A 26,637-nucleotide genomic window follows, 5' to 3' on the forward strand; every position below is an offset into this window, starting at 1 on the left:
GGGGGTGGTGAAGGAGGTATCTGTTTAACCCAGTTCAGTGGGATGAAGCTTTGTGGCCCCCTTGGGGAAAATAATTTACTTTTTTTGGGGGGGGGCAGTCCTGAGGAACACAGGGATTGGGGTTTTATGTGGCAGTTTGGTTTTTGTCATCAGAAGGTGACCCTTAATTTTAATACAGATATTTTATTTTGTGGACCTCGATCAAAATAATTAGAACTATCTGGACTCTACCCCTGTTCTAGTGTGTATGGAACTTTACAGAAATCACTTCACTGCAGAAACTACCTCTAAAAGGTTGTGCAACAAAATAATAGGGTACGGAACCCATCATTTTGTCCATGCCATGTTCATTTGATTTATTATTTTAAATATTATGTCAAATCAAATGCAAGGTCTGATTTTTATTAAATATAGAGCAAACAATGATAGCCGCCAATTACATTTAGCAGTTTCAAGTTATTTGAGATAAAAGTGTTTTTGTGGAAGGGTACCAATTTATTGGTACACGTCTGGATTTTGAAATCCTAGGAAATTTGCCAGCAACGTCATGCAGAGAAATCATCACCTGTAATGTTCTGGCTTACACAATGTTTGTTTAAACTTACACAAAACCAGGATCATCCATATAGGGAGTCAAATTCGCCATAATTCTTTAATCAAACCATTAAGGTCACCGGTATGTTTTAATGAGCATGCTACCAGTCTAATGCTGCCCACACATCAGATCAACTTTCCTCCAACCATCCGACTAGTTGGTTGGCCTGAAAATCTGGTAATGTATGGGGGCAAATGCCAATAAGCAATTTGCTCACAAACTCAGGAGAATGGACAAAAACATTCAGTGAAATTGTTTAAATGAAATAGGTCAAACATTGTCTGAGTGACAGTTGTTGTTCATTTTCCGATTTGGGAAACAAATGACTTAATTACAAATTACATTTGCTTCTATCCAGTACCAGGTTTTTATTCCATCCAACCAACTAGTTGGATGGTTGGAGGAAAGTTGGTCTGATGTGTGGCCAGCATAAGTTTTGTCCCATGCAAATTCCTTTGTTGATCATCCTAAAGATCTATGGATGTGATAGCCACAAGGTATATAGAGTATGGTTCATTTGGTCAAGTCATTGGCATATATTCAATGCCGTGGGCAAGCGGTGACTGCGAGCAGGACTTTTTGCTCGCAGTCACCGCTCACCCTGTCAGTATTCAACTGACCCCCCCTCATTCGCAAATTCCCCCTCGCTCCGTTTTTTGAGCGAGGGGGAATTTGCGAATGTGCCTCCAAAAGCTGCGAGAATCGAGGCTAATTACAGCGAGTTTGCTGCACTAGCATCGGCTCTCGCAGTTTAGGGGAATCCTCGCAGTTCTGTGACGGCGAGGATTCCCCCGGAACGTTGCATAATGCGAGCGGCCGGCGCGGGGGTTAAACTGCGAGGATCACTGGTTTTCTGTGATCCTCGCAGTTTAACCCCCTCGCCGGCCGCTCGCACCGGCATTGAATACTGCACATTAGGTTGACATGGGACAAGGTTGACATGGGGTTTTTCACTGATTTTTACCAGAATGTCAACATGGACACAGGATAAAGTGCATCGCTGCGCTCGGCACACTATTTTATTTTCCCACCATGCCCTAGTGGATGGTAGGGCATGACATACCACCTGTCGGCACAAAAAAACAGTAAAAGAAAACTCCATGGGATACCCTGACCAGCGATGACGGAGGGTTTTAGTACGTTTGAAAATGCAGTAAAACCCCTGAAAACTGGGGTTTTAACACATTTTTACCTTAGTACATCCCATCCTAATTAACTAGGAAAGCAGGACAGTCACATACCATGTGCATTTATAAATTTCCTGCACATGCATCAGAGTCAAAAGGTTACGGATTTTACTCACGATAATTCCTTTTCTTCAGAGTACTTTATAGCAGCCATTACATTGGGTTCATCCCTCGCTCTCCCAATTAGACAGGTAGTTTTTCCCCAGGATCTAGCTCCTCCTCTTTCCTATATAGCTAAGCACCTCCCTACATTCTTAGTCTTTGAATGTCTCCGCCCAGATCCTAGGGAAAAACCACAGACAGGGAGGGCTAAAATTATGGGCTGCCATGAAGTACTCAGAAGAAAAGCAATTATCGTGAGTATAATCCGTAACTTTCTTCTTCCTACTTCATGGCAGCCATTACATTGGGATGTACCAAAGCAATAGGGAGGGTAATACAATACCTTAAGCCAAGGCTTGCCTCAACGCCTCGCTTCCAAAATGAGCTTCGGCCACATCTAGAGCATAATGTTTGGAGAAGGTGTGCAAAGATGACCAAGTAGCTGCTTGACATATCTCCTTAGCTGAAACCTTCGCCTCTATCCCATGAAACCGCCATTGCCCTAGTTGAGTGTGCCTTTATACCTTCTGGAACCACACGTCCTACCTTCTTGTAGGGAAATTAAATGAATTCCTTGAGCCATCTCTAAATAGTCTGTTTGGAAGGGAGCAAATCCTTTCTTTGCTCCTTGATGAATTATAAACAAAGATTCAGTCTGCCTAAAACTGCTAGACCTTTGTAAATAAATTTTTATGGCTCTGACTACATCCAGAGTATGCAGGTTTTCTTCCTTCCTGCTTGAAGGATTTGGGAAAAAGCAAGATAAAATAATCTCCTGATTCACATGGAAAGATGACACCACTTAAGGCAGAAATTATGGCTTAGGTCTAATGACTCTGTTCGGAAATGTCTTCAGATATTGATCCTTTATGCACAACGCTTGCAGTTCCCCAAGTCTTCTGGCCGACGTAATTGCTATCAGGAAGGCAACATTCCATGTCAGAAACTTCAAATTGGTTCGATCCGATGGCTCAAAGGGCGCAGACATCAATCCATTTAAAACTAAATTAAGGTCCCATTGAGGAACCATAGATGTAATCTTCTGTCTGATTATTTTAATAGCCTGGCAAAGCCTTCTAACAGTCTTCCATCTAACAGTGCACTTAACGCAGAAATATGCACTTTCAGCATAGATACTGCCAAACCTTTGTTGAATCTGTCACAAAGGAATTGTAACACATGCAATATCATTGCCATGGGAAAAACAAACTTCCCCACGGACCATTTTGCAAATATCTTCCATATTCTGTAATAGATAGACGATGGAACTTTCTCCCTAGCCTGAGGAAGCATTTCAACATCATCTGGGGACAGATTCTGACTCTTCAGTTGTTGCCTCTCAATCTCCAAGCCATCAAACACAACTTCTGAGGATCTTGGCAATTCACAGGACCCCGACTGAGAAGGTCCACAGACACCCGCAGGAACAACGGATCCGCTATCGCCATGCTCTCCACCATAGGAAAGCACATACTTCTGGGCCAGTATGGCAGTACAACTATAACTTGGCCCTTCTCTGCTCTGATTTTCCACAACACCCTGTGTATGAGGGAAAACATAGGCTAGGGAGAGTTTCCATTCCTGCGATAGGGCATCCACTCTGCACAACGTTGGGTACCTGGAGAAAAAGTGAGGTAGCTTCTTGTTGGCTGATGACGCCATAAGGTCTATTTCTGGCTGACCGAAGTGACTTAGTATTAGCTGAAATAACGACTCCTTCAGTTCCCATTCCCCCGGCATCACACTTCTGCGAATTAGGAAATCTGCCACCTAGTTATCTTCTCCCGGCACATACAGAGCTGATATTGACTGAAGATGGTCTTCGGCCCATGTCATGATATTTCGTACCTCTTCCACCAATGCCTGACTTTGCATCCCTCCTTGCAGATTGATACATGAAGCAGTTGTAGCGTTGTTGGAAAAGATATGCAGGTGAGATCCTATGATATCTTTGTGAAAGAACTTCACCGCCTTCCAGACCGCTCTTAGGGCCTTATTCTAGTTCACTCTTAGAGGCAAATTCCTTCTTAGCTGGACAAAACCATGTGCACTGCAGGTGGGGCAGATGTAACATGTGCAGAGATAATTAGATTTGGGTGGGATTTTTCTTCAAAGTGAGATCTATATTGCAGTGAAGAAATATTTCAGCCAGTATTTACCCTGCACAAACAAAATAACTCAACCAAAGCTAAATCTCTCTAAACATGTTACATCTGCCCCCCTGCTGTGCACATGGTTTTGTCCAGCTAAGAAGGAATTTGCCTCAAAGAGTGAACTAGAATAAGGCCCTTAGTTCCCTGTGATTGGAGAACTCCACCTCTTGTGGTGACCATACCACATCGCTCTCCGACTGTGCTGATATTAAGAGGTCATCCAAGTATGCCCATATCATGATTTTCTGCTTTCTTAGACTTTCTATCAATACCAACAGGACCTTCGTGAAGACCCATGGCGACAAGGTGAGGCCGAATGGAAGGCACGTAAACTGGTAGTGCCCGTCCCCTATGCAGAATCTTAGATATCTTCTGTCGTTCAGCGCAATCGGAATATGGAAGTACGAATCTTTCAAATCGATCGATACCAAATAGTCGTTCCTTCGGAGACCCATCAGGATAGACTTGGTAGTTTCCATCTGGAACTCTTTCTTATCTGGTCATTTAGACCTCTTAAATCCAATATGGTTCTGAAACCTCCAGAACTTTTGCTTATGATGAACAGACGGGAGTAAAAAGCTAATCCTCTTTCTGTATTTGGGATTTCGACTGGCCCTGAGTCAATTAGTCCCCTTAAACTCAATTTTAAAGCTTCCCTTTCTATCTTTGAAAGAGGAAGTTTGGAACTTAAAAATGTTAACTTAAAAAATGTTGCCAGCCAATATCCCGTGGTAACCACCTATCTGTCCTGAATGGGTTGCTCCCAAATGTGTGCAAATTTTAACACTGGGACCTGCTCCACAGGATTTGTACTGTCACTGCTTTTGACCATCCCCAGAATTTTTGCCTTTCCGCTTGACAGATTGGCGAAAAACACTCTGGATGTACCTGAAGCGTACCTTTCACGAAAGGGCCTACCAGGCCTGTATTACCTGGCTTGTCTGAATGATTGTCTGGCTGAATAAGTAGGATATCTTCCCCTTCTGTCTTGCGGCAATCTTACCGACTTGCCTCCAGCCATTCTCTGGATCTCCTGATGCAGTTTGCTCCCAAAAAGAAACGCTCCTTCATATGGGAGTGTGGCCAGTTTGTTTTTGGAGTGGGAGTCTGCCACCTATGACTTTAACCATAAGGCCTTTCTGGCCACCACACCTGATGTTAGTGACTTAGCAGTGAACTATATTTGTGAGGCATCCTTGGATGTGCTGGACTTTTCGGCTAACTGGACTGGAGCTAAATTCTTACTGATCTGCTGCTGTGAATTCTTATCCTGTAAATCTTTCTGCAATGAAGCGCACCAAATATTCTAAGGACTCTGGAAAGAGAGGCTATGGCTACTCCTGACTTCATAGACACGGATCTGGAAATATGTAGCCTTTTTAAAGCGCTCTCCATCGCATCCTTTAAGGAAGCATCATCCTGTAAGGGAATAGTCGTTCGCGTAGTAACTTCAGACACTGCTGCATCAATCTTTGCGATATTACACCACTTTTTAAAGTCCTCATCATCAACGCTTTTAAACAAACCAACTCTCTTGTCCACATTCAGCCACCCCTTAGACAGTATATCCTTGACCACTGTCTACGGGGAAACACCTGCCTTTCCTAGATCTGTCCTCAAACAAGGAATCAAACTCAGATTTTGCTGGCTGTTTGCAGTTAAGAGTTTTATAGAGATTTCTCAACACCATTTCCACCAATTCAAGGTTAAACCAACGCTCATCTTCCAGAACTTCGCCTCCACTGGAATCACAAGACCCTTCTTTATCCGAATAAACCTCTCCAGATCCAAGCAGCTTACACTGACATGTACTACCAGGGAGCGCTGTGGTGTGCAGCACAATAATTACCACTGTTTCTTATAGCAATGTAAAAAAAATTTATTAAAAATAAATAAAATATCAACAATAATAATACATATATGTGCACTTCAGATATTTCATTTTGCAATTGCAAGACAAAAACAAACAAGACTCACAACATTTAACATAAAGAGGCTTTTCTATAGCTTAATTTGCTGATATGAGGCTGGATTGGAAAGTCATTCAAAGCAACAATTTTGTGCAAGCAAGGCTTTTTATAGTTACCAGTCCCGCATAGTTGGAAGAGACAAATCTCCAAATGGTGTGTCCGGCTTAATTAGTATCTGTGCTGTTAGGTACACAATTTACCTCTGTAGAATGAGAGGAGCTCTCCTATTTAGTACGGAGAGGAGATAAAAAAGCTCTGCATCACCAATGAGTCCAACAGCTGCTCTGATCAATGTGGCAGCGATAATCTGCGGAGGTTGTTATCTGGTTACCAGTGGTCAGCAACAAAACGCGTTTCTCCGCCTTAGGGTCAGCGGCTTCCTCAGTTGTGCTGCCATCAATGTACAATGCGCTTATTTATAGCAGTCCCGTTCGCGGGGTTGTTACAGCCGCACTTCCGGGTTTGCGCTCCACGCCTCGCTTTCAGGCGGATCTATTTATGGTCTCTCGCGGCCATCTTTGACTGCATTCCAAGCCTCATTTTAGATGTAATGCGTGACATCACTCACTCGCGGCCATCTTTCTTTTGTATTCCAAGCCTCTTTATCAGTATGCTGGCCGTATATCCAGCTCCAAGCCTCATTTAGGGAGCCGTTTTTTCCCTCTATGCTCCGTTTTCCACTGAAAAGCCTGCTGTTTATATAGAACTTGTATTCCATGCCTCATATCAATATGGCCTCAATACACACACAAACAACACTTAACATACAACATATATACATATATAGTAAATTAAGCATAATTATATAAAGAAACAAATATATAAAAATATATATATATATATAATATATATATATATATAATAAAATAGATTAAATGTCCCCATGTATCTATTTCATTACTATTCTTATCTTGTTTTAGAAACAGTAATTATTTACTTATCCAGATCTCTCCACTAGATGGCGACAATATTTTCTATATCTATTCACAGGATACATATAATTAATTACACTTTAATAAAGAGACTACCATATTCTCCCCAAATCTATATGGAATTAAATCATAAATACCAATAATTCTGAATAACAATAATTCTTTCTATGTCTATCCACAGGATATAAATGGTTCATATTATTTTATTTTATTTAATTTTATCGAAAAAACTAATTAATATTTCATAGATTCACAAATTTATACAAGATCATTCAATCATAGGACCCAAAGAAATATATATGTAATCCAGAAGATAAACAAGATGGACAGAGTACGCACTCCCAATCTTATTCTCCTCTATACATTATTTAGCTCAATGCTGTCGTTGAGGCCCAACGGACTTAGAGTTCTAAGGCAGAAAATCCAGTATGCCTCCCTTCTGCACAACTGGACATATCTATCCCCACCCCTTGGGGTATTTTTGATATGTTCTATCCCTATCATTCGTATCCCATTGATATCTCCATGTTGGCAACCCGCCATATGTCTATACAGACTGTTGCCCTTATTCATTTTTGTTATATTTCGTTTATGCTCCATAAATCTAATGTGGAGATTCCTAATGGTGCGGCCTACATACTGCAAGCCGCACCCACAGGTCAGGAGGTAAATAATGTACTTTGTTTTACAATTTATGAACTCATTGATAAAGAAAACCTCTCCTGAGACATAGGAAGAGAATTTCACAGTCTTCTTCTCACAGATTACACATGATGAGCAGCCCCCCCTCCCCCCTCCCACCCCCCCACAGACATGGTACCCTACAGGTTTTTCAGGCAACCAAGATGATTGGTTGCCCACTCTCTCTTTCTTATAGAAACTGGGTGCAATTTTGTTCTTCAGATTCCTAGATTTTCTGAATACTACAGTCTGGCCTAAATATATTTCTTTATTCAAGATCTCGTCAGCTCTAAGGAGGTGCAAATTCTTTTTTATTATACTTTTTATTTTCATTGCTTGAGTATTATATTTTGTTACAAACACCGTTTTTTTCCCCTTCTCCTGTTGTTTTTTAGGGTTGGTTCCTCCTTCGTTATCTCCACCTTTCTCCTGTAGTAACTCCTCCCTTTTCATTTCTTTTACAGTATCCAATGCCCCGTTTAGAATACTTTTAGGGTATCCCTGCTCTTGAAAAGATTTGTAAATAATCCCACTCTGTTCCTCGAATGCTGAGTTAGTAGAGCAATTCCTCTTAATTCGCAAGAATTGACTCTTGGGGATGTTGTTCTTCCACTTGACAAAATGGCTGCTCTGATAATTAAGGTATCGATTTTGGTCGACATCCTTCACATATGTTTTGGTTTGTATCTGACCTTCCTCGACCGTGAGGGCAATATCCAAGAAATTAATACCACCCTTGTGAAAATTACTAGTGAATTTTAAACCAAAAGAATTGTTGTTAAGACTATTGGTAAAGTGAGTGACAGAATCGTAATCCCCATCCCAAATGAAAAATAAATCGTCAATAAATCTACCATAGAGGACCAGGTTCTCCCCGAGGTCGCGCCCCCACACATGTTCCTCCTCAAACCTACCCATGAATAGGTTAGCAAAACTCGGGGCGAACCTGGTCCCCATAGCTGTGCCCAGTGACTGTAAATAAAAAGTGGAATCAAATATAAAATAATTGTGGGTTAAGATGAAACGAATTGACTGTAAAATAAAAGTGATCAGGTCGCCCGATATCTCGGGATCGTCTTTTAAATATTTCTCAATAGCGAGGATCCCTAATTCATGATCTATATTTGAATACAGGGCTTCAACATCGCTAGTTATGAAATAGAAGCTCTCCTTCCACTTTACTTTATTTATTTTTTGCAAAAAATGCGTGGTGTCTTTAATATGGGACTGTAATCCATTTACATATTTTTGAAGATAACTGTCTACAAAGTAGGACAAGTTATTTGTCATAGATCCTATTCCCGAGATAATCGGGCGACCTGGTGGATTTGTGAGTGTTTTATGTATTTTTGGGAGAAAATAAAAAGTGGGTGTGATAGGATAGGAAGAAAAAAAGAAAATCGTGAGTTTCTTTGGATATTGCCCCCACGGCCATGCCATCATCCAATAGGTGGCTCAGCTCCCTTTGGAATTTTGGGGTGGGGTCACCTGACAATTTTTTATAATAATTTGGATTTGATAATTGTCTATGAGCCTCTTTAAGATATTCAGTAGTTTCCATAATTACAACCCACCCCCTTTATCCGCTTGCTTAATAGTCAAGCTAGTGTCTTTACAGATCAATTTCAAAGCTGTCCTTTCTTTTTTTGATAAATTATCTCTCAAGGGGACTTTCTCTGATTTGTTACATAGTTCTCTAAATTGCTCCATAGTGACCTTATAGAAGCTTTCTATAAAGGGGCCTCTGTACTGCAAGGGATAAAACTCCGATTTTTTCTTGAATATTTTCTTTTCTGTGGAGTGTTCTTTTATATCAAAGATGGGGATATTGTCATTATTCCCTACAATATTTAAAGATTCCAGTGTCTCTAGGGCTAACATATCGCTGGGTTCGATTTCTATCATGTCCTCTTTTCTCTCGTTTGAATTTGTTTGTTGATTTCTAATGGCGAAGTATCTTTTTTGACTAAGGCCTCTTACAAACCTATTTAAGTCTATAAATAAGTCAAACAGATTTGGTTTGTTGGCGGGAGCGAAGTTCAGCCCTCTCTCCAATAGGCTGACTTCCAAAAAAGTGCTGACGGAGGAGGAGGTCAGCCTATTGGAGAGAGGGCTGAACTTCGCTCCCGCCAACAAACCAAATCTGTTTGACTTATTTATAGACTTAAATAGGTTTGTAAGAGGCCTTAGTCAAAAAAGATACTTCGCCATTAGAAATCAACAAACAAATTCAAACGAGAGAAAAGAGGACATGATAGAAATCGAACCCAGCGATATGTTAGCCCTAGAGACACTGGAATCTTTAAATATTGAAGGGAATAATGACAATATCCCCATCTTTGATATAAAAGAACACTCCACAGAAAAGAAAATATTCAAGAAAAAATCGGAGTTTTATCCCTTGCAGTACAGAGGCCCCTTTATAGAAAGCTTCTATAAGGTCACTATGGAGCAATTTAGAGAACTATGTAACAAATCAGAGAAAGTCCCCTTGAGAGATAATTTATCAAAAAAAGAAAGGACAGCTTTGAAATTGATCTGTAAAGACACTAGCTTGACTATTAAGCAAGCGGATAAAGGGGGGGGGGGTCGTAATTATGGAAACTACTGAATATCTTAAAGAGGCTCATAGACAATTATCAAATCCAAATTATTATAAAAAATTGTCAGGTGACCCCACCCCAAAATTCCAAAGGGAGCTGAGCCACCTATTGGATGATGGCATGGCCGTGGGGGCAATATCCAAAGAAACTCACGATTTTCTTTTTTCTTCCTATCCTATCACACCCACTTTTTATTTTCTCCCAAAAATACATAAAACACTCACAAATCCACCAGGTCGCCCGATTATCTCGGGAATAGGATCTATGACAAATAACTTGTCCTACTTTGTAGACAGTTATCTTCAAAAATATGTAAATGGATTACAGTCCCATATTAAAGACACCACGCATTTTTTGCAAAAAATAAATAAAGTAAAGTGGAAGGAGAGCTTCTATTTCATAACTAGCGATGTTGAAGCCCTGTATTCAAATATAGATCATGAATTAGGGATCCTCGCTATTGAGAAATATTTAAAAGACGATCCCGAGATATCGGGCGACCTGATCACTTTTATTTTACAGTCAATTCGTTTCATCTTAACCCACAATTATTTTATATTTGATTCCACTTTTTATTTACAGTCACTGGGCACAGCTATGGGGACCAGGTTCGCCCCGAGTTTTGCTAACCTATTCATGGGTAGGTTTGAGGAGGAACATGTGTGGGGGCGCGACCTCGGGGAGAACCTGGTCCTCTATGGTAGATTTATTGACGATTTATTTTTCATTTGGGATGGGGATTACGATTCTGTCACTCACTTTACCAATAGTCTTAACAACAATTCTTTTGGTTTAAAATTCACTAGTAATTTTCACAAGGGTGGTATTAATTTCTTGGATATTGCCCTCACGGTCGAGGAAGGTCAGATACAAACCAAAACATATGTGAAGGATGTCGACCAAAATCGATACCTTAATTATCAGAGCAGCCATTTTGTCAAGTGGAAGAACAACATCCCCAAGAGTCAATTCTTGCGAATTAAGAGGAATTGCTCTACTAACTCAGCATTCGAGGAACAGAGTGGGATTATTTACAAATCTTTTCAAGAGCAGGGATACACTAAAAGTATTCTAAACGGGGCATTGGATACTGTAAAAGAAATGAAAAGGGAGGAGTTACTACAGGAGAAAGGTGGAGCTAACGAAGGAGGAACCAACCCTAAAAAACAACAGGAGAAGGGGAAAAAAACGGTGTTTGTAACAAAATATAATACTCAAGCAATGAAAATAAAAAGTATAATAAAAAAGAATTTGCACCTCCTTAGAGCTGACGAGATCTTGAATAAAGAAATAGATTTAGGCCAGACTGTAGTATTCAGAAAATCTAGGAATCTGAAGAACAAAATTGCACCCAGTTTCTATAAGAAAGAGAGAGTGGGCAACCAATCATCTTGGTTGCCTGAAAAACCTGTAGGGTACCATGTCTGTGGGGGGGTGGGAGGGGGGAGGGTGGGCTGCTCATCATGTGTAATCTGTGAGAAGAAGACTGTGAAATTCTCTTCCTATGTCTCAGGAGAGGTTTTCTTTATCAATGAGTTCATAAATTGTAAAACAAAGTACATTATTTACCTCCTGACCTGTGGGTGCGGCTTGCAGTATGTAGGCCGCACCATTAGGAATCTCCACATTAGATTTATGGAGCATAAACGAAATATAACAAAAATGAATAAGGGCAACAGTCTGTATAGACATATGGCGGGTTGCCAACATGGAGATATCAATGGGATACGAATGATAGGGATAGAACATATCAAAAATACCCCAAGGGGTGGGGATAGATATGTCCAGTTGTGCAGAAGGGAGGCATACTGGATTTTCTGCCTTAGAACTCTGAGTCCGTTGGGCCTCAACGACAGCATTGAGCTAAATAATGTATAGAGGAGAATAAGATTGGGAGTGCGTACTCTGTCCATCTTGTTTATCTTCTGGATTACATATATATTTCTTTGGGTCCTATGATTGAATGATCTTGTATAAATTTGTGAATCTATGAAATATTAATTAGTTTTTTCGATAAAATTAAATAAAATAAAATAATATGAACCATTTATATCCTGTGGATAGACATAGAAAGAATTATTGTTATTCAGAATTATTGGTATTTATGATTTAATTCCATATAGATTTGGGGAGAATATGGTAGTCTCTTTATTAAAGTGTAATTAATTATATGTATCCTGTGAATAGATATAGAAAATATTGTCGCCATCTAGTGGAGAGATCTGGATAAGTAAATAATCACTGTTTCTAAAACAAGATAAGAATAGTAATGAAATAGATACATGGGGACATTTAATCTATTTTATTATATATATATATTATATATATATATATATATATATATATATATATATATATATATATATATTTTTATATATTTGTTTCTTTATATAATTATGCTTAATTTACTATATATGTATATATGTTGTATGTTAAGTGTTGTTTGTGTGTGTATTGAGGCCATATTGATATGAGGCATGGAATACAAGTTCTATATAAACAGCAGGCTTTTCAGTGGAAAACGGAGCATAGAGGGAAAAAACGGCTCCCTAAATGAGGCTTGGAGCTGGATATACGGCCAGCATACTGATAAAGAGGCTTGGAATACAAAAGAAAGATGGCCGCGAGTGAGTGATGTCACGCATTACATCTAAAATGAGGCTTGGAATGCAGTCAAAGATGGCCGCGAGAGACCATAAATAGATCCGCCTGAAAGCGAGGCGTGGAGCGCAAACCCGGAAGTGCGGCTGTAACAACCCCGCGAACGGGACTGCTATAAATAAGCGCATTGTACATTGATGGCAGCACAACTGAGGAAGCCGCTGACCCTAAGGCGGAGAAACGCGTTTTGTTGCTGACCACTGGTAACCAGATAACAACCTCCGCAGATTATCGCTGCCACATTGATCAGAGCAGCTGTTGGACTCATTGGTGATGCAGAGCTTTTTTATCTCCTCTCCGTACTAAATAGGAGAGCTCCTCTCATTCTACAGAGGTAAATTGTGTACCTAACAGCACAGATACTAATTAAGCCGGACACACCATTTGGAGATTTGTCTCTTCCAACTATGCGGGACTGGTAACTATAAAAAGCCTTGCTTGCACAAAATTGTTGCTTTGAATGACTTTCCAATCCAGCCTCATATCAGCAAATTAAGCTATAGAAAAGCCTCTTTATGTTAAATGTTGTGAGTCTTGTTTGTTTTTGTCTTGCAATTGCAAAATGAAATATATACATATATGTATTATTATTGTTGATATTTTATTTATTTTTAATAAAAAAAATTTACATTGCTATAAGAAACAGTGGTAATTATTGTGCTGCACACCACAGCGCTCCCTGGTAGTACATGTCAGTGTAAGCTGCATGTTTCTATTCTTCCTTGTTCTGCTTGAGTTACACAAACTCTGACAGGGAGCAGCAGCGGTGTGCATTGGTGTGATCTCTCAGGTGCATAAAAACCAGCGCTTCTATATAGCCCTTCTGGGCTTCCCCTCCTCTCCAGATCCACACTCCTCATCCCTATCCAAGCTGATCTGTGACCTAGACCTTTTGGTATATAAAAACTCAGTACTTATGTATTATCTGGTCTCCCATGATAAATGCACCCCATTTTTTCATACCCCTACTATCCAACTACGCTTGGAGTTGATTTTATATAGTGTGGCGAGCGCAGCGAGGCCCGCGAGGGGACACGGTCTCATAAGAAAAACGGGAGCCCAGATATTACATAAGTACCAAAAACTCATCTTTGGTAACGAAAATAACGGATTATACTCACGATAATTCCTTTTCTTCGGAATACTTCATGGCAGCCTTACAATGGGTTAACCCCATATCTCCCAGTTTGTAGACAGGTCAATTATTCTCTATGATGCTAGGATCCTCCCCTTGCTCCTCCTGGTATATCTGCTCCCTCTCCCTGTACCCCCCAGTCTTTGAATGTCTCCGCTTGGATCCTAGCGAAAAAACAGACATAGGGAGGGATATATATGGGCTGCCATGAAGTATTCCGAAGAAAAGGAATTATTGTGAGTATAATCATTATTTTCTCCTTCCTACTTCATGGCAGCCTTACAATGGGATATACCAAAGCATATATGGAAGGGCAATAAAATACCTCATGACATGACTTTAAAGAACTTGACTTCCGAAATGTTCTTTAGCCACATCCAACTCATAATGTTTGGCAAATGTGTGAAGGGATGACCAGGTTGCAGCTTCACAAATGTCTTTAATCGATACTCTTGCCTCATTAGCCCAGGATACTGACATCGCCCTTGCCGAGTGTGCCTTCACTATCCCTGGTAGTTGACGTCCAACTTTTTTGTAGGCAAAAGTAATTGTTTCTTTGACCCATCTGGATAACGTCTGCTTTGAAGTCAGAAATCCCTTTCTAGCACCCGATGGAACAATAAATAAAGTTTCTGCATGTCTGAAGTTCTTGACTCTGTTAAGGTATATAGATACCGCTCTTACCACATCCAATGTATGTAGTTCTTGCTCCTTTTTATTGGATGGTTTTGGAAAAAATGATGGAAACACAATTTCACAATTTATATGAAAAGAGGAAGCCACTTTGGGCAAAAAAAGACGGATTACTACGTAGTACTATTTTATCCTCAAAAATTTTCAGGTAAGGGTTGTGAGCCCACAGCGCTTGAAGTTCCCAAATTCTTCTTGCAGTCAGAAATGTCAATTTCAGCCTATCCATGGGTTCAAATGGTGCATTCATGATAACATTAAGAACCAAATTAAGGTCCCACTGAGGTATGAAGGATTTTATTCTGGGTCTTGTCCTTTTAATGGCTTGAAAAAAAACCTTTGAATTAATTTATCTTCAGCCAATCTTCTATCCATAAGGACACTTAGGGCCAAAATATGCACCTTCAGGGTTGCAGTTGCTAGTCCTTTTTTATAACATTCACACAGGAATTGTAGGATGTCTGGAACTGTAAAGTTTCTAGAGTACCTTTTTTCCCTTACGCCAGTCAAGAAAGATTCTCCATATCCGGTAATAAATATTCGATGCAATTTTTTTCCTGGCTTGTAACAAAAGATCCACCACATAGGGTGTTAAACCCTTCTCCTTTAATAGCTGCCTCTCAATATCCAAGCCATTAAAGCTAGTATTTGAGGATCCTGATGGAAAAGGGGCCCTTGGCTCAGCATGTAAGTTGACACTGGCAGTGTCATCGGATCTTCTATTGCCATATCCAGTAGCATTGGGAACCATGCTTTCCTTGGCCAGAACGGTACTATGACAAATTACCAGAGCCCTGTCTTCTGATCTTCTTCAATACTCTAAATATTAGAGGAATTGGTGGGAAAATATACCAGAGTTTGAAGTTCCAAACTTGGGTCAGTGCGTCTATCCCGGATGATTCTGGCATTTGGAACCTGGAGAAGAAATGATGGATTCATCTTCCTGCTGTTGTAGGTCGCCATCAAATCTATATCCGGAAGACCGAACCTGTGAACTATCTTCTGGAAAACTGAGTCTTGCAGTTCCCATTCTCCTGGACAAAGTTCTTTCCTGCTCAGATAGTCTGCCTCTTAATTTTCTTTGCCTGGTAGGTAAAAGGCTGAAATTGATTGTAGATGTTCTCCTGCCCAATCCATAATGTTCTTTAGTTCTTCTAATAGACTTGCACTTCTTGTTCCTCCTTGCTTGTTAATGTATGTTACTGTAGTAATGTTGTCCGACATGATTCTCAAATGTGAACCTAGAATTTGATTTCTGAAGTAACAGATCAAACCATCCAAACGGCTCTTAAATTGCTCTGGTTGGAAGATAGCCTGCTCTCTTGAACTGACCAGATTCCTTGACAGGTTTTGAGTTGAATTCTTCTTTGTGATTGAATTGTAGCCACGGCACCTTGTATTTTTAGACAGAGATCTTCTGATAGACACAAATTGATTCACAGTCGCTCTATTAGGACACCTAAAAACTGAATAATTTGGGATGGTATGAAATTGCTCTTTTTCCAGTTTATCAGCCATCCGTGTTTCTGTAACACTTACTACCACGGTTGCATCTGCCATTACTGATTCTTTTGGCATTCCTGAGACAAGAAGATCGTCTAAGTAGGCCCAAATTTTTATTCCTTTCTTTCTTAGATATGCAATCAAAGTTACCAGCACTTTTGTGAAGTTTCTTGGAGAAGACGTGAGACCGAATGGTAGACAAGTGAATTGGTAATGTGTTCCTTGCACACAAAACCTTAGATACTTTGTTATTTTCTCTTATTGGCACATTAAAGTAAGCATCCTTCTGATCTATGGAGATTAAATAATCTTCCCTTTTTACTCCTAGGATGATGGAGTCTAGAGTTTCCATATGAAACTTCATTTTTAGCATCTTCATATTACGTTTTCTTAAGTCTAGGATTGTACAGAAACCGCCTGATGCCTTTTCTTCTACAAAGATTTTTGAATAAAATCCTGTTTTTATTTCTGACTCTGGTACCTCTTCTACCGCTCCAGAATTTACCAAGTCTTGTACACTTTGAAATAATACTGAAGTCTCTGAAACCTGGCTTTGGAGACTTGAATTTACAAACTTGTTTCTTAAAGGTTTGGTGGCGAATTCTAATTGGTATCCCTTGGTTACAACCTTCAAAACCCATTTCTCTCATAGTTTTCTCCAATATCTGGGAAAATTGTGAAAGTCTTCCTGCCACCATAACCGTACACAAGGGATCTGCACCGTCACGGTTTCTGATTACCTCGTTTATTGGATTGACGAAAAAATTACCTAGACATGCCAGATGCATATCTATCTCGGTATGAACGACCAGGCCTGTAAGATCTTTCCTGCCTGAACATTTGCCTAGATGTTGTTTCTCCATATCTGGTACATTTGTCTCGGGGTAGCCTTACTTATTTACCACCAGACATTCTCTGGATCATTGCGACAAGTTTACTCCAAAACAGACATGATCCTTCAAACGGTAAACTAGCCAATCTGTTCTTCAATTAAGAATCGGCTGACCAAGCTCTTAGCCACAAGGCTCTTCTAGCAACAATACCTGAAGTTATAGATTTAGCAGAATAATCTAATGTGTCTAAGGACGCTTCACATACATAATCTATAGCAGTTTGAATAGAAGAAAGATTTTTTGAAATTTGTTCTATAGGAACTTTATCCATTCATTGTTCCTGCAGGGATATACACCATAAACGTAACGCCCTGGTTACTACTACTACTGGTCTACCGCCACTCCAGATTTAATAGAGACTGCATTAGAAATGTGCAATCTCTTCAAAGCACTCTCCATTTTATGATCTATGGAGTCTCTTAGAGATGCTCCATCCTCCAAATAAATAGTAGTTTTGGTAGTTAATTCTGCAACAGCAGCGTCTACCTTAGGAATATTACAGCATTTAAGAAAATCTTCATCTTCTATAGGATAAATTCTGTCCAGTCTTTTTAAACTACCAATGAGTTTATCTGCATTTTGCCATTCCTTTTGTAAAATATCTTTCACAACTTTATACACAGGAAAGTGTCTCCCCTTTCTGTCTCTATCTTCAAAAAGAGTATCACTTCTTCCTTTACCATTTCCTTATAATTCAAAGTTTTATACAAATTCTTCAAAACTGAATCCAGTCTCCAAATTAAAATCTGCGATCATCCTCAATCAATTCCCCTGATTCAGCTGAAGAAGCAAAAGACCCATCACCATGAGGGTTTTTGAGTGGTGCGCTATCACTAAGCAGCCGGCACTGGGTTGTCAAGCCCAACAAAAAAAATAGTATTTTGATCGTCGTCGGGAGAAAAAAAGGACTGGGAGAAAACTTGCTCCTGAGGAAGCCGGCCACTGACAAGCCGGGGAAACGCGTTGAGCCTGATATTTCACGTGTCTGGACCCCCCATCCACCTAAAGAGTGACCAGTCCTTTTTTCTCCTGACGATCAAAATACTCCACTTAAAAACTGGACCTTCATCTGGGATATACACCATATTCCTAATCCAGCCAAAAGGAGGACATTCGCCAAATAGGGAGCCTTTGACAATACAAGGCAAGGACATTCTGGAGTCACCTTCCATGGACCAGCCCCATATCCAGGTGATACACAAAAAGGATGGTAATAACATTTTCACTATGGAGTCCTAGACTTTCTATTGCGCAAATTGATCATATCAAAATACTAAGGCACCACTTGAATATTTTATTCATTATTTTTATCTTTCATTTTTTATTCTTCATGTATGCATACATATGTTTTTTAGAAATGTATTGTTAGACTATTGTGCAAAATAAATTTATACCTTTTTAAAACCGTTAAGCATACCTTATTGAAGCAGCTAGCGCCGGCACACCCCTCTCAATATCGGAACCATATTTTAATCATGATCCAGGCTTGCCTGAGACCTACTCCTTTTATTACTAGCAAAGAAATAATCTTTAGACACAAAAGTTTTCTTCATCCACTCCATAAGTTCAAAGAATTGAGCGGGTGGAGTTTGCAATGGAGATTTAGCTTTAGTACATTCTCCACAGAATATATCCTCTAGATTCCCTACAAAATATTTGTCACAATCAGGGCACTGCTTAGATAACACTTTCTTCTTGCAGGTTTTCTTAGCAGAAGGCACACTAAAAGTAAAAAGAAACACTCACTAACTACTTGACCATGAAAAAGCAATATAACCAGTCCTCAAGGTGAGGACTTATCTGGGCAGCACGGTAACAGGTTTAGAGGCTTCCTCCATGATAGTCAGCTTCTACCAAGCATTACTGACAGGCTCTTAAATAGCGTTTGAAGCGTGGGAAGTGCCGTGGAACGCATGCCGCTAGTTAGAACTCATGGTAAAGTACTTGTGGAAGCACGCCACTCCCGGAAGCGCGTCATGACGTTGATCCGGAAGACACGGTGTACTTGTAAGGCCGGGAACATTAAGCTTTTTACCAGCATGCTTCCTGGACACTATAGCCACTGCCGCTGGCCAGGACTCATGTACTGGGATATAGGCACCGCCATGGGACAACCGCATAACCAGCCAGCTGACAAGGTAAAATAAAACAAACCTACCATCTACATAACCTACTCCTAAGGAGACAGGAAAAAGACTGAGGGGGTACAGGGAGAGGGAGCAGATATACCAGGAGGAGGAGCAAGCAGAGGATCCTAGCATCAGAGAAAAAACTACTTATCTACAAACTGGGAGATAAGGGGTTAACCCATTGTAAGGCTGCCATGAAGTAGGAAGGATAAATTATTTTTCATCCAGCTCATTAATTCAGTAATTTGGAATGACACACTAGGGCCTGATTCTCCTTTCTTAGTGCTATCTGGACACAAAACCTCTTCTCCTACAAACAATATATCACATGCAGGGCAACACTTGGCGTTCTTCTTAAAAGGTTTTCTTTTTTAGGTGCTGAGGGCACACTAGAAAATAAAAAAGCCACTAATTATCTGAACCACAAAAAATAATTTGATAGTAACCAGTCCTCAAAAGGAGGACTTACCTGGGCAGCAGTCCAACTACTTGGAGAGGCTTCCTCCATGTTGCAATAATCCAGCAGCACCACAGCGCATATTACTACACCGGCCAGGCGCTTAAATACCGCCACTTCCGGTCTATGGAACGCATGTGGCCTGCTCCTGGCAGGCCGTGCGTCCGCCAGAAGTGAGCGATCCCGTGGTCGCAGCTTAAAAACCGCCGCCCACATATTTAAAGGGTAAGGCACAGCCATCCCTCGCACTGCCCAGAGATGGATGGATAGAGTGTGTTGCCATCAAGAACTCATAACCACTTTGTGTTTCAGGAATGCATATCTTAGTAAAGTGTAATTTCATTGTAGATCATAGAACAGAGATATTTGTGTAAAGCCAAGTTTGTGCTATTTAGTACAAATGTCACAAATTGGGGGGGGTTTGGGGATAATAAACATCAATACACCATTACAAACAAGAAGCTTTAATATAACTTAAGTGCTCCATTGAAAACCCACATTTGACCACGTCAGGAGTTTGCACTGTAAAATTATGACAGTTTCTTTGGATATTGTACAACAAAGCAGTAAACAAGAGCTGCATGTAAATGTAGTTGTATTTTAGCTTATAGAGCACACAGGCACTATGAGGTATAATCTTCATACACACAGTATGTTTGATACAGAGACTACAAAAAAAAAACAGTAGCAGGAGGTTGACCATTGGAAAGAACAGGTAAATTGAATGTATTTTTTATCGTTGGTCTTTGGATCACAGACTGTCCTCAGTATCTATAATGATCAGGCTTAAAAGGACCGTCCTTCTCCAGCCCAAGGTATTTGGCCTGTTTGTCTGTAAGCTTCGTCAGTTTCACCCCCAGCTTGTCTAGATGGGCAGCTGCTACGGCTTCATCAAGCTGCACAAACAGTAGAAAACAGTAATTAAGCACAAAAAAATAAAATAAAACCCATACCACATGTGTGCATTTAAGTTACAAGGACTTTACACCCCAGGCACAATAAGAGCCAGTGTATGACAACATCTATACTTCAAATCATGGTCAGCTAATTACTTACTGCATTACTTCATAGATGGTTGAAAATACTCTCTCCCCCCCCTCCTCTATAAATACACAGGGATGCTAGATATAAATGAGTCAACTTAAAGACTTTACAGAGCTTTCTGGGAAGTTGTAAGAAATCTAAATTCTTCAAAGGGGTCAAATGGGTATGGCAGCTGGACCAACCTTGTCTACTGTACGACAGACTTAGGGGGACATTTACTAAGACAGGGATTCTATTTCACATGGAATGTTTCTAGGGGCAACCAATTAAAACCTACTTATTTAGCACCTTATAGAAGAGAATGGATGTAGTATCGGATTTGTTGCATATAGCATCATACCATTTGGAATAGAACTCCCATCTTAGTAAATTTCCCCCTTATAGGCCAAGCTATTTGAGTGTCTACAGTAGGATTGAACAAGTTTGCAAAAGGACTTAATGATCACAAGTTTGTTTATCGGACACTAAAAAACAGTTTGGGTAGTTCCTGCTTGTGATTACATCCCTTTATTACACCACATGACTCCTGGATTGGCTTCAGTTACAGATAGATTTTTTTTTTTTTTTTTATATATAAAAAAATAATAATAATAAAAAAAAAAAAAAAAAAATTTTATATAAAAAATAAAAACTATCTGTAACTGAAGCAAAAGTAGCTGGGTTAATTTTCATTTTAAAAAAGTGCAACTAGTATTTGTACACTTTGTTTGGCATGCCTTTTCATATATACATTGGATGAGCATACAGCATCTATAAACTCAGCACAATTTAGAAAATGCCATCCAGCACATTTCTCATTTCAGAGTAATAATTCAGGCAATTCTTCTTCTCAGCCTTTTTTCATCTAACACCAGATCCCGTTACTGCACAAGGTGTCCCATAACTTTTAAAGACTGTTTGATCTACTGGTGGCAACACAAAGAAATTGTAAATGCTGGCAGAGAGCCCTCCATTAAAATGGAGCGGCTTATTGAAATACTCCAGCAAAGATAAACAGTCAGCTGTTGTCAGGAAGCACAATTAAATCTCCCTTTGTTGCCGTGCCCCAGTTTTATCAACTTCCCTTTAAAAGTTGATTTAGGAAATTTACAGGTAGACCAATAAACACTAAAGAAAGCACTGCTAGAAGGGCCAGGAACATTGTTAGGATGGCTCCCTGTGGAGAAAGCCATAGCCTTTATCCTACACAAGAAGTTCAATTATTTCTGTAACGTTATATATATATTTTATAAGCATTGGAAGACATTCAAGCAACACTACAACAGTATTAACGAGGTGTTCCTAAATAGTCTTGCAGGGAAGGGGACACCATCACCCACACTGACTGATTGGAGTCTGAACCTGCATATTGGAACCTCATTTGTAGCATTGAGGGATGCATATGGATACTCAGCAATAACTTACCTTTTTGGGAAGGAAATACACTCCCACCGGGTATTTCTCATTGTTGGTCCACAACTCAATCTGAGCCATCACCTGATTTGTAAAGGAGTTACTCATAACAAAGCTAGGGTGACCCATGGCACACCCCAAATTCACCAGTCGCCCTTCTGCAAGAAGTATAATGTGTCTGCCATTCTTCAGGAGGTAGCGATCTACCTATATGCAAATAAAGAGTTAACTTTTTTTTCACTACATTAAAATTTTACTTGCAAGTCTACTAGAATGTCATTTACTTGGGAAATCCTATGCATAGCTACTGGAAGCTTTAGGTCAGCGGTTCCCAACCCTGGTCCTCAAGTACCCCCAACAATGCACGTTTTCCAGTTCTCCACACAGAATCACAAGTGACGTAATTAGCTCCACCTGTGGATCTTTTAAAATATATCTGAATAATGAGTGCACCTGCTGGGTGACCTTGAAAAGGTGCACTGTCGGGGGTACTTGAGGACCAGGGTTGGGAAGCGCTGCTTTAGGTCAATCCCCCCCAAAAAAGCACAGCAGCAGATATAAAAGGGCATTCACTTAGTCCCGATAATACATTGGGAGTAAAAAAAACAAAACCCACCATACACCAACATCTTTTTTCCCCCAAGCCAGCCATTTAGAGAAAAAAAAAAAGGCAACATACAGTGATCATAAATCACTAATAGCCAGATGCACTAAGCTTCAGAAGTGATAAAATGGAGAGTGATAAACAGCCAGCCAAACAGCTCCGACCTGCCCTGTCACAGACTGTTTGAAAAATGTCAGGCAGGAGCAGATTGGCTGCCTCTATCACTCTCCATTTTATCACTTTTGAAGCTTAGTGCATCTGGCCCTAAAACACACTGAATAGACTTTAACATTGCTTACTTGTGGTTTGATGTTAACTTTCTTAGTAGAATTTTCGTTTAACCATTTTACATCAAGTTCAACGTCAAAGTGGCCAATATTGCAGACAATAGAATCATCTTTCATCTGGTCAAAGTGTCTGAGCAGTTTGAAAACAACAAACAAAAAAAATACGTTTATATGGCACAACCAAACATGATTGAATGCAGACATTATATTAAAAAAAAGTGAAGCAGCCCTACCATTTTGAGTAAAACCCAGAGTGCGTCACACTTAGGGCTATGCCACATGCTCAGTCTCCTGCCGGGCGGCGAAACCCTGCATGGCCAGGAAGCCGTTCCGCACACCATAGTTATCAATGGACAAAAATGTGTCCATTCACATGGGGACGGCCACAGTTCAGCCGGATCCCACCACTGGAAGGGACGGCTGCCAGGCTGTGGCCATCCCCACCATTGTAAACTGCTGTGTGCGGCAAGGCTTCCTGGCCGTGCGGGGTTTTGACACCCGGCAGGAGCGTGTCAAATAGCCCTTAAGCTTAGTGGCACTTTAAATTGTCAGCTCCAACCCACCGAGATCTGGTTGCTTACAAAGCTACTGCTTTGACAATAAAGCCCTTTTGGTCATTAAAAAAAAAGAACCTACTGTGGCGCAAAAGGTAGATACAAACTGCTGCACATTGATACCAGAATTTTATTGAGCCAAGCCATAAAAAGACTTACTATACATTTTATTTACAAAATATAATGCTTGAAAAGTTGCGTATGATTATTTTTAATGATAATGCACGATGATAGTTAAAGATATTTCCATGTCAATCATTTAGTGCAGGGATGGGTAGCATTCGGCCCTCTAGCTGTTGAACTACAAATCCTAGCATGCCTAAATAGTAAAACCGTAGTAGGGCATGCTTGGGATTGTAGTAAAACAGCTGGAAGGCCAAAGTCTATACTACAAAGTCAACCCATATGGAAATATCATCCTAGGCTTTGCATTGGATGCTACACTCATTTATGTATGAAAATATTTTATATACATTGAGTGGGCTACAGATGCCATAAGAAACTAATTGAGAATTCCATTTTATTTTTAAATTTGAATAGATGCTTCTACTACATTAACTTGGCTTTATGGAGTTAGGTGTTCTCCCTGTACTTGAGTGGACTTCTCCAAAAATACAAGGACCAACAGCAATCCCAAATATCCTGTATAATTAAACAACTAGAAATGCTTTTTCATAGTCTTAGAATAGTCGATTACACTAGTGAAAGTTTAGAAAAAAAAAAAAAAAAAAAAGAAAAATAAATGGTACTTATGTTGTATCTGGGCGTCCGATTTAGAAATCGGATCGCATGCGACCAAATCGTATGCGATGATCAAGATTTTTCCATAGGATTCAATGTTAAAATGGTCTGAGTCCATTTTAACATAGAATTCAATGGGAAAAAGGGGTCCTTTTCCTTTCCCCACTATCCAAGTGGGCATGGAGTTGGATATATGCGCTTCGCTCGCCACGCTTCGGGCTCGGTGGCTCACTGCGCTCGCCACGCTATATAAAATCAACTCTATGCCCACTTGGATAGTGGGGAAATGAACAGGACCTTCTTAACATTGAATCCTATGCAAAATCGAATCGCATCGCATCTGATTTTATGCCTTAAGGTAAGGCATACAATCACAAAATCGGACGCCCAGATACTACATAAGTACCAAAAAAAATATAAAATGGTGTCTAAACTTTCTGTACTAGTATTAGACATTGATTACTCTGGGCTACAGACTTAGGGCCAGATGTATCAAGCTTCTTAAAAGTGAAAAATTGGAGAGTGATAAACAGCCAGCCAATCAGCTCCTAACTACCATGTTGCAGGCGGTGTTTGAAAAATAAAGGGTAGGAGCCGATTGGAGAGTGATAAACAGCCAGCCAATTGGCTCCTACCTGTCATTTTTCAAACCGCGCCTGCAACATGGTAGTTCGGAGCTGATTGGCTGGCTGTTTATCACGGTCCAATTTAAAAAATTTTGAAGCTTGATACATCTGGCCCTTAAGCACAAAAGAAAAAAAAAGGAAGCATTTACCAAATGGTAAAGAGTAGGCGCCAGGGCTGGGGTGTTGAGCGGCTCACACAAAAGGAATGGTCAGTTCCCAAAACAGTATACAAACAAGCAAAAAAAAAAAAAAAGTGTTCAAACCAGGCGCATAAATTAAACTTCAGGAGCCTTCACCAGTTACAAGCAGGAAACCACCGGAAGTATAGCTCAGTCCAAATTTTACTCTTTCAAGTGCAAGGTTATCTTGGTCAATTTTAGCTAATATGCTGATTTTTCTTATTGAGAAATAATGTTTAATAGACTCTTAAGCACATAAAACATTAAAAAAAAAAAAAAGTCAAAATACTGTAACAGATTTATGCTAAAGAACTGAATAGACGAGGATTTGTGTTTTTATAGTACATATAGCCCATAGAGTCTACACTACATCATGCATGTCCAAACTATGGCCCTCCAGCTGTTGCGAAACTACAAGTCCCATCATGCCTAGCCAGTTATTAGGCAATGCTAAAACTATGGCAAGGCATGCTGGGATGTGTAGTTTAACAGCTGGAGGGCCACAGTTTGGACATGCCTGATCTACATGATCCATGCAGTACTTTACTCTGAAATAAAGCTCATGCTGACATTTAAAAAGGGAGCTTCTGCTGAAGACTATGGGCCATATTCAATGAGAATTATTCTCCGTGCATGGCGAGAGATTTCTCTCGACTGAATTGGAAGCAAAATGGATTTTCAAACTCAATGTGATCACACCTTCGGGACTTAATGAATATTCTTCCCTGAATTGCTTCCTATGATGACATCTGAGGGTGTCATATTTTTCATAATTGTCTCCCTGCTCTTTCTCATTAATTAACTTTTTTCACCAGACTTGTTGTTCTAGCATGTACAGTATCACCATCTTTTTATGTAATGTCTTTATATATACCGTTCACGTTTCCCATTCCAATGTCCTAAGCCTTTTCCTTAATTGTGTGTCTGTCCTGTGTAGCGTACATCGCTACATTAGCCTTTATTATAACCGTTCTGTTCCTGTCAGCATGCTGGGTTTAAACGGCTTCTTTGCACATTTTTTTCTTTAGCTTCCTTGGTTACTACGGTAACGCCGCCGGCTGGCTGTGGGACGCGGCCGAGGACGTGATGCCAATGACGTCACTCTCCAGCGCGGTCGGGGCGCAGACGTAGGAATGAAGGGAGGACGCACGGGTGTACTCTGCTATAAAGTAAGTTTGTCTTTGTATTTTCATTGTCTTTGAAAAAGGTTAATAAAACCGAAACGTCAGACTAACCAGTTGTGGGTCTGAATTACTTGCTTTAAACAAATCCGTGAGAGTGCCGCCCGTTTGTGTCGACTGACACACTACTTCTATCTATCTATCTATCTATCTATCTTTTTTTTTTTTTTTTTTTTTATTAAAACATGCCCCTCCACAGAAAAAAAAAAATTCCTGATTTTTTGACACCAAAATAAAAGAAAAGAAAAACCTTTTAGTTTAAAAGTTCACATTCCAGTTCTCCATGAAAAGATGGAGAATTGCTACACGGAGAGACATGGCGAAAATCACTTAAAAAG

The 26,637-nt window shown here is 40.0% G+C and overlaps 1 protein-coding gene across 1 annotated transcript in view; it reads right to left on the reverse strand.

Annotated features, from left to right (window-relative positions):
* Nucleotides 1-20,139: 20,139 nt before the first annotated feature.
* Nucleotides 20,140-26,637, reverse strand: part of AHCY (adenosylhomocysteinase) — a 32,006-nt gene continuing 25,508 nt past the window's right edge. The window contains exons 8-10 of the mRNA XM_083147694.1: nt 23,031-23,148; nt 22,140-22,334; nt 20,140-20,587 (exon numbers count right to left, since the gene is read on the reverse strand). Coding sequence (XP_083003820.1) covers nt 20,456-20,587; nt 22,140-22,334; nt 23,031-23,148 — 445 coding nt within the window. The 3' untranslated portion in view covers nt 20,140-20,455. The remainder of the gene's footprint in view (nt 20,588-22,139; nt 22,335-23,030; nt 23,149-26,637) is intronic.

This window comes from Crinia signifera, chromosome 6 (genome assembly GCF_055691185.1).
Source record: "Crinia signifera chromosome 6, ASM5569118v1, whole genome shotgun sequence".
In the NCBI taxonomy this organism is placed as follows: Eukaryota; Metazoa; Chordata; class Amphibia; order Anura; family Myobatrachidae; genus Crinia; species Crinia signifera.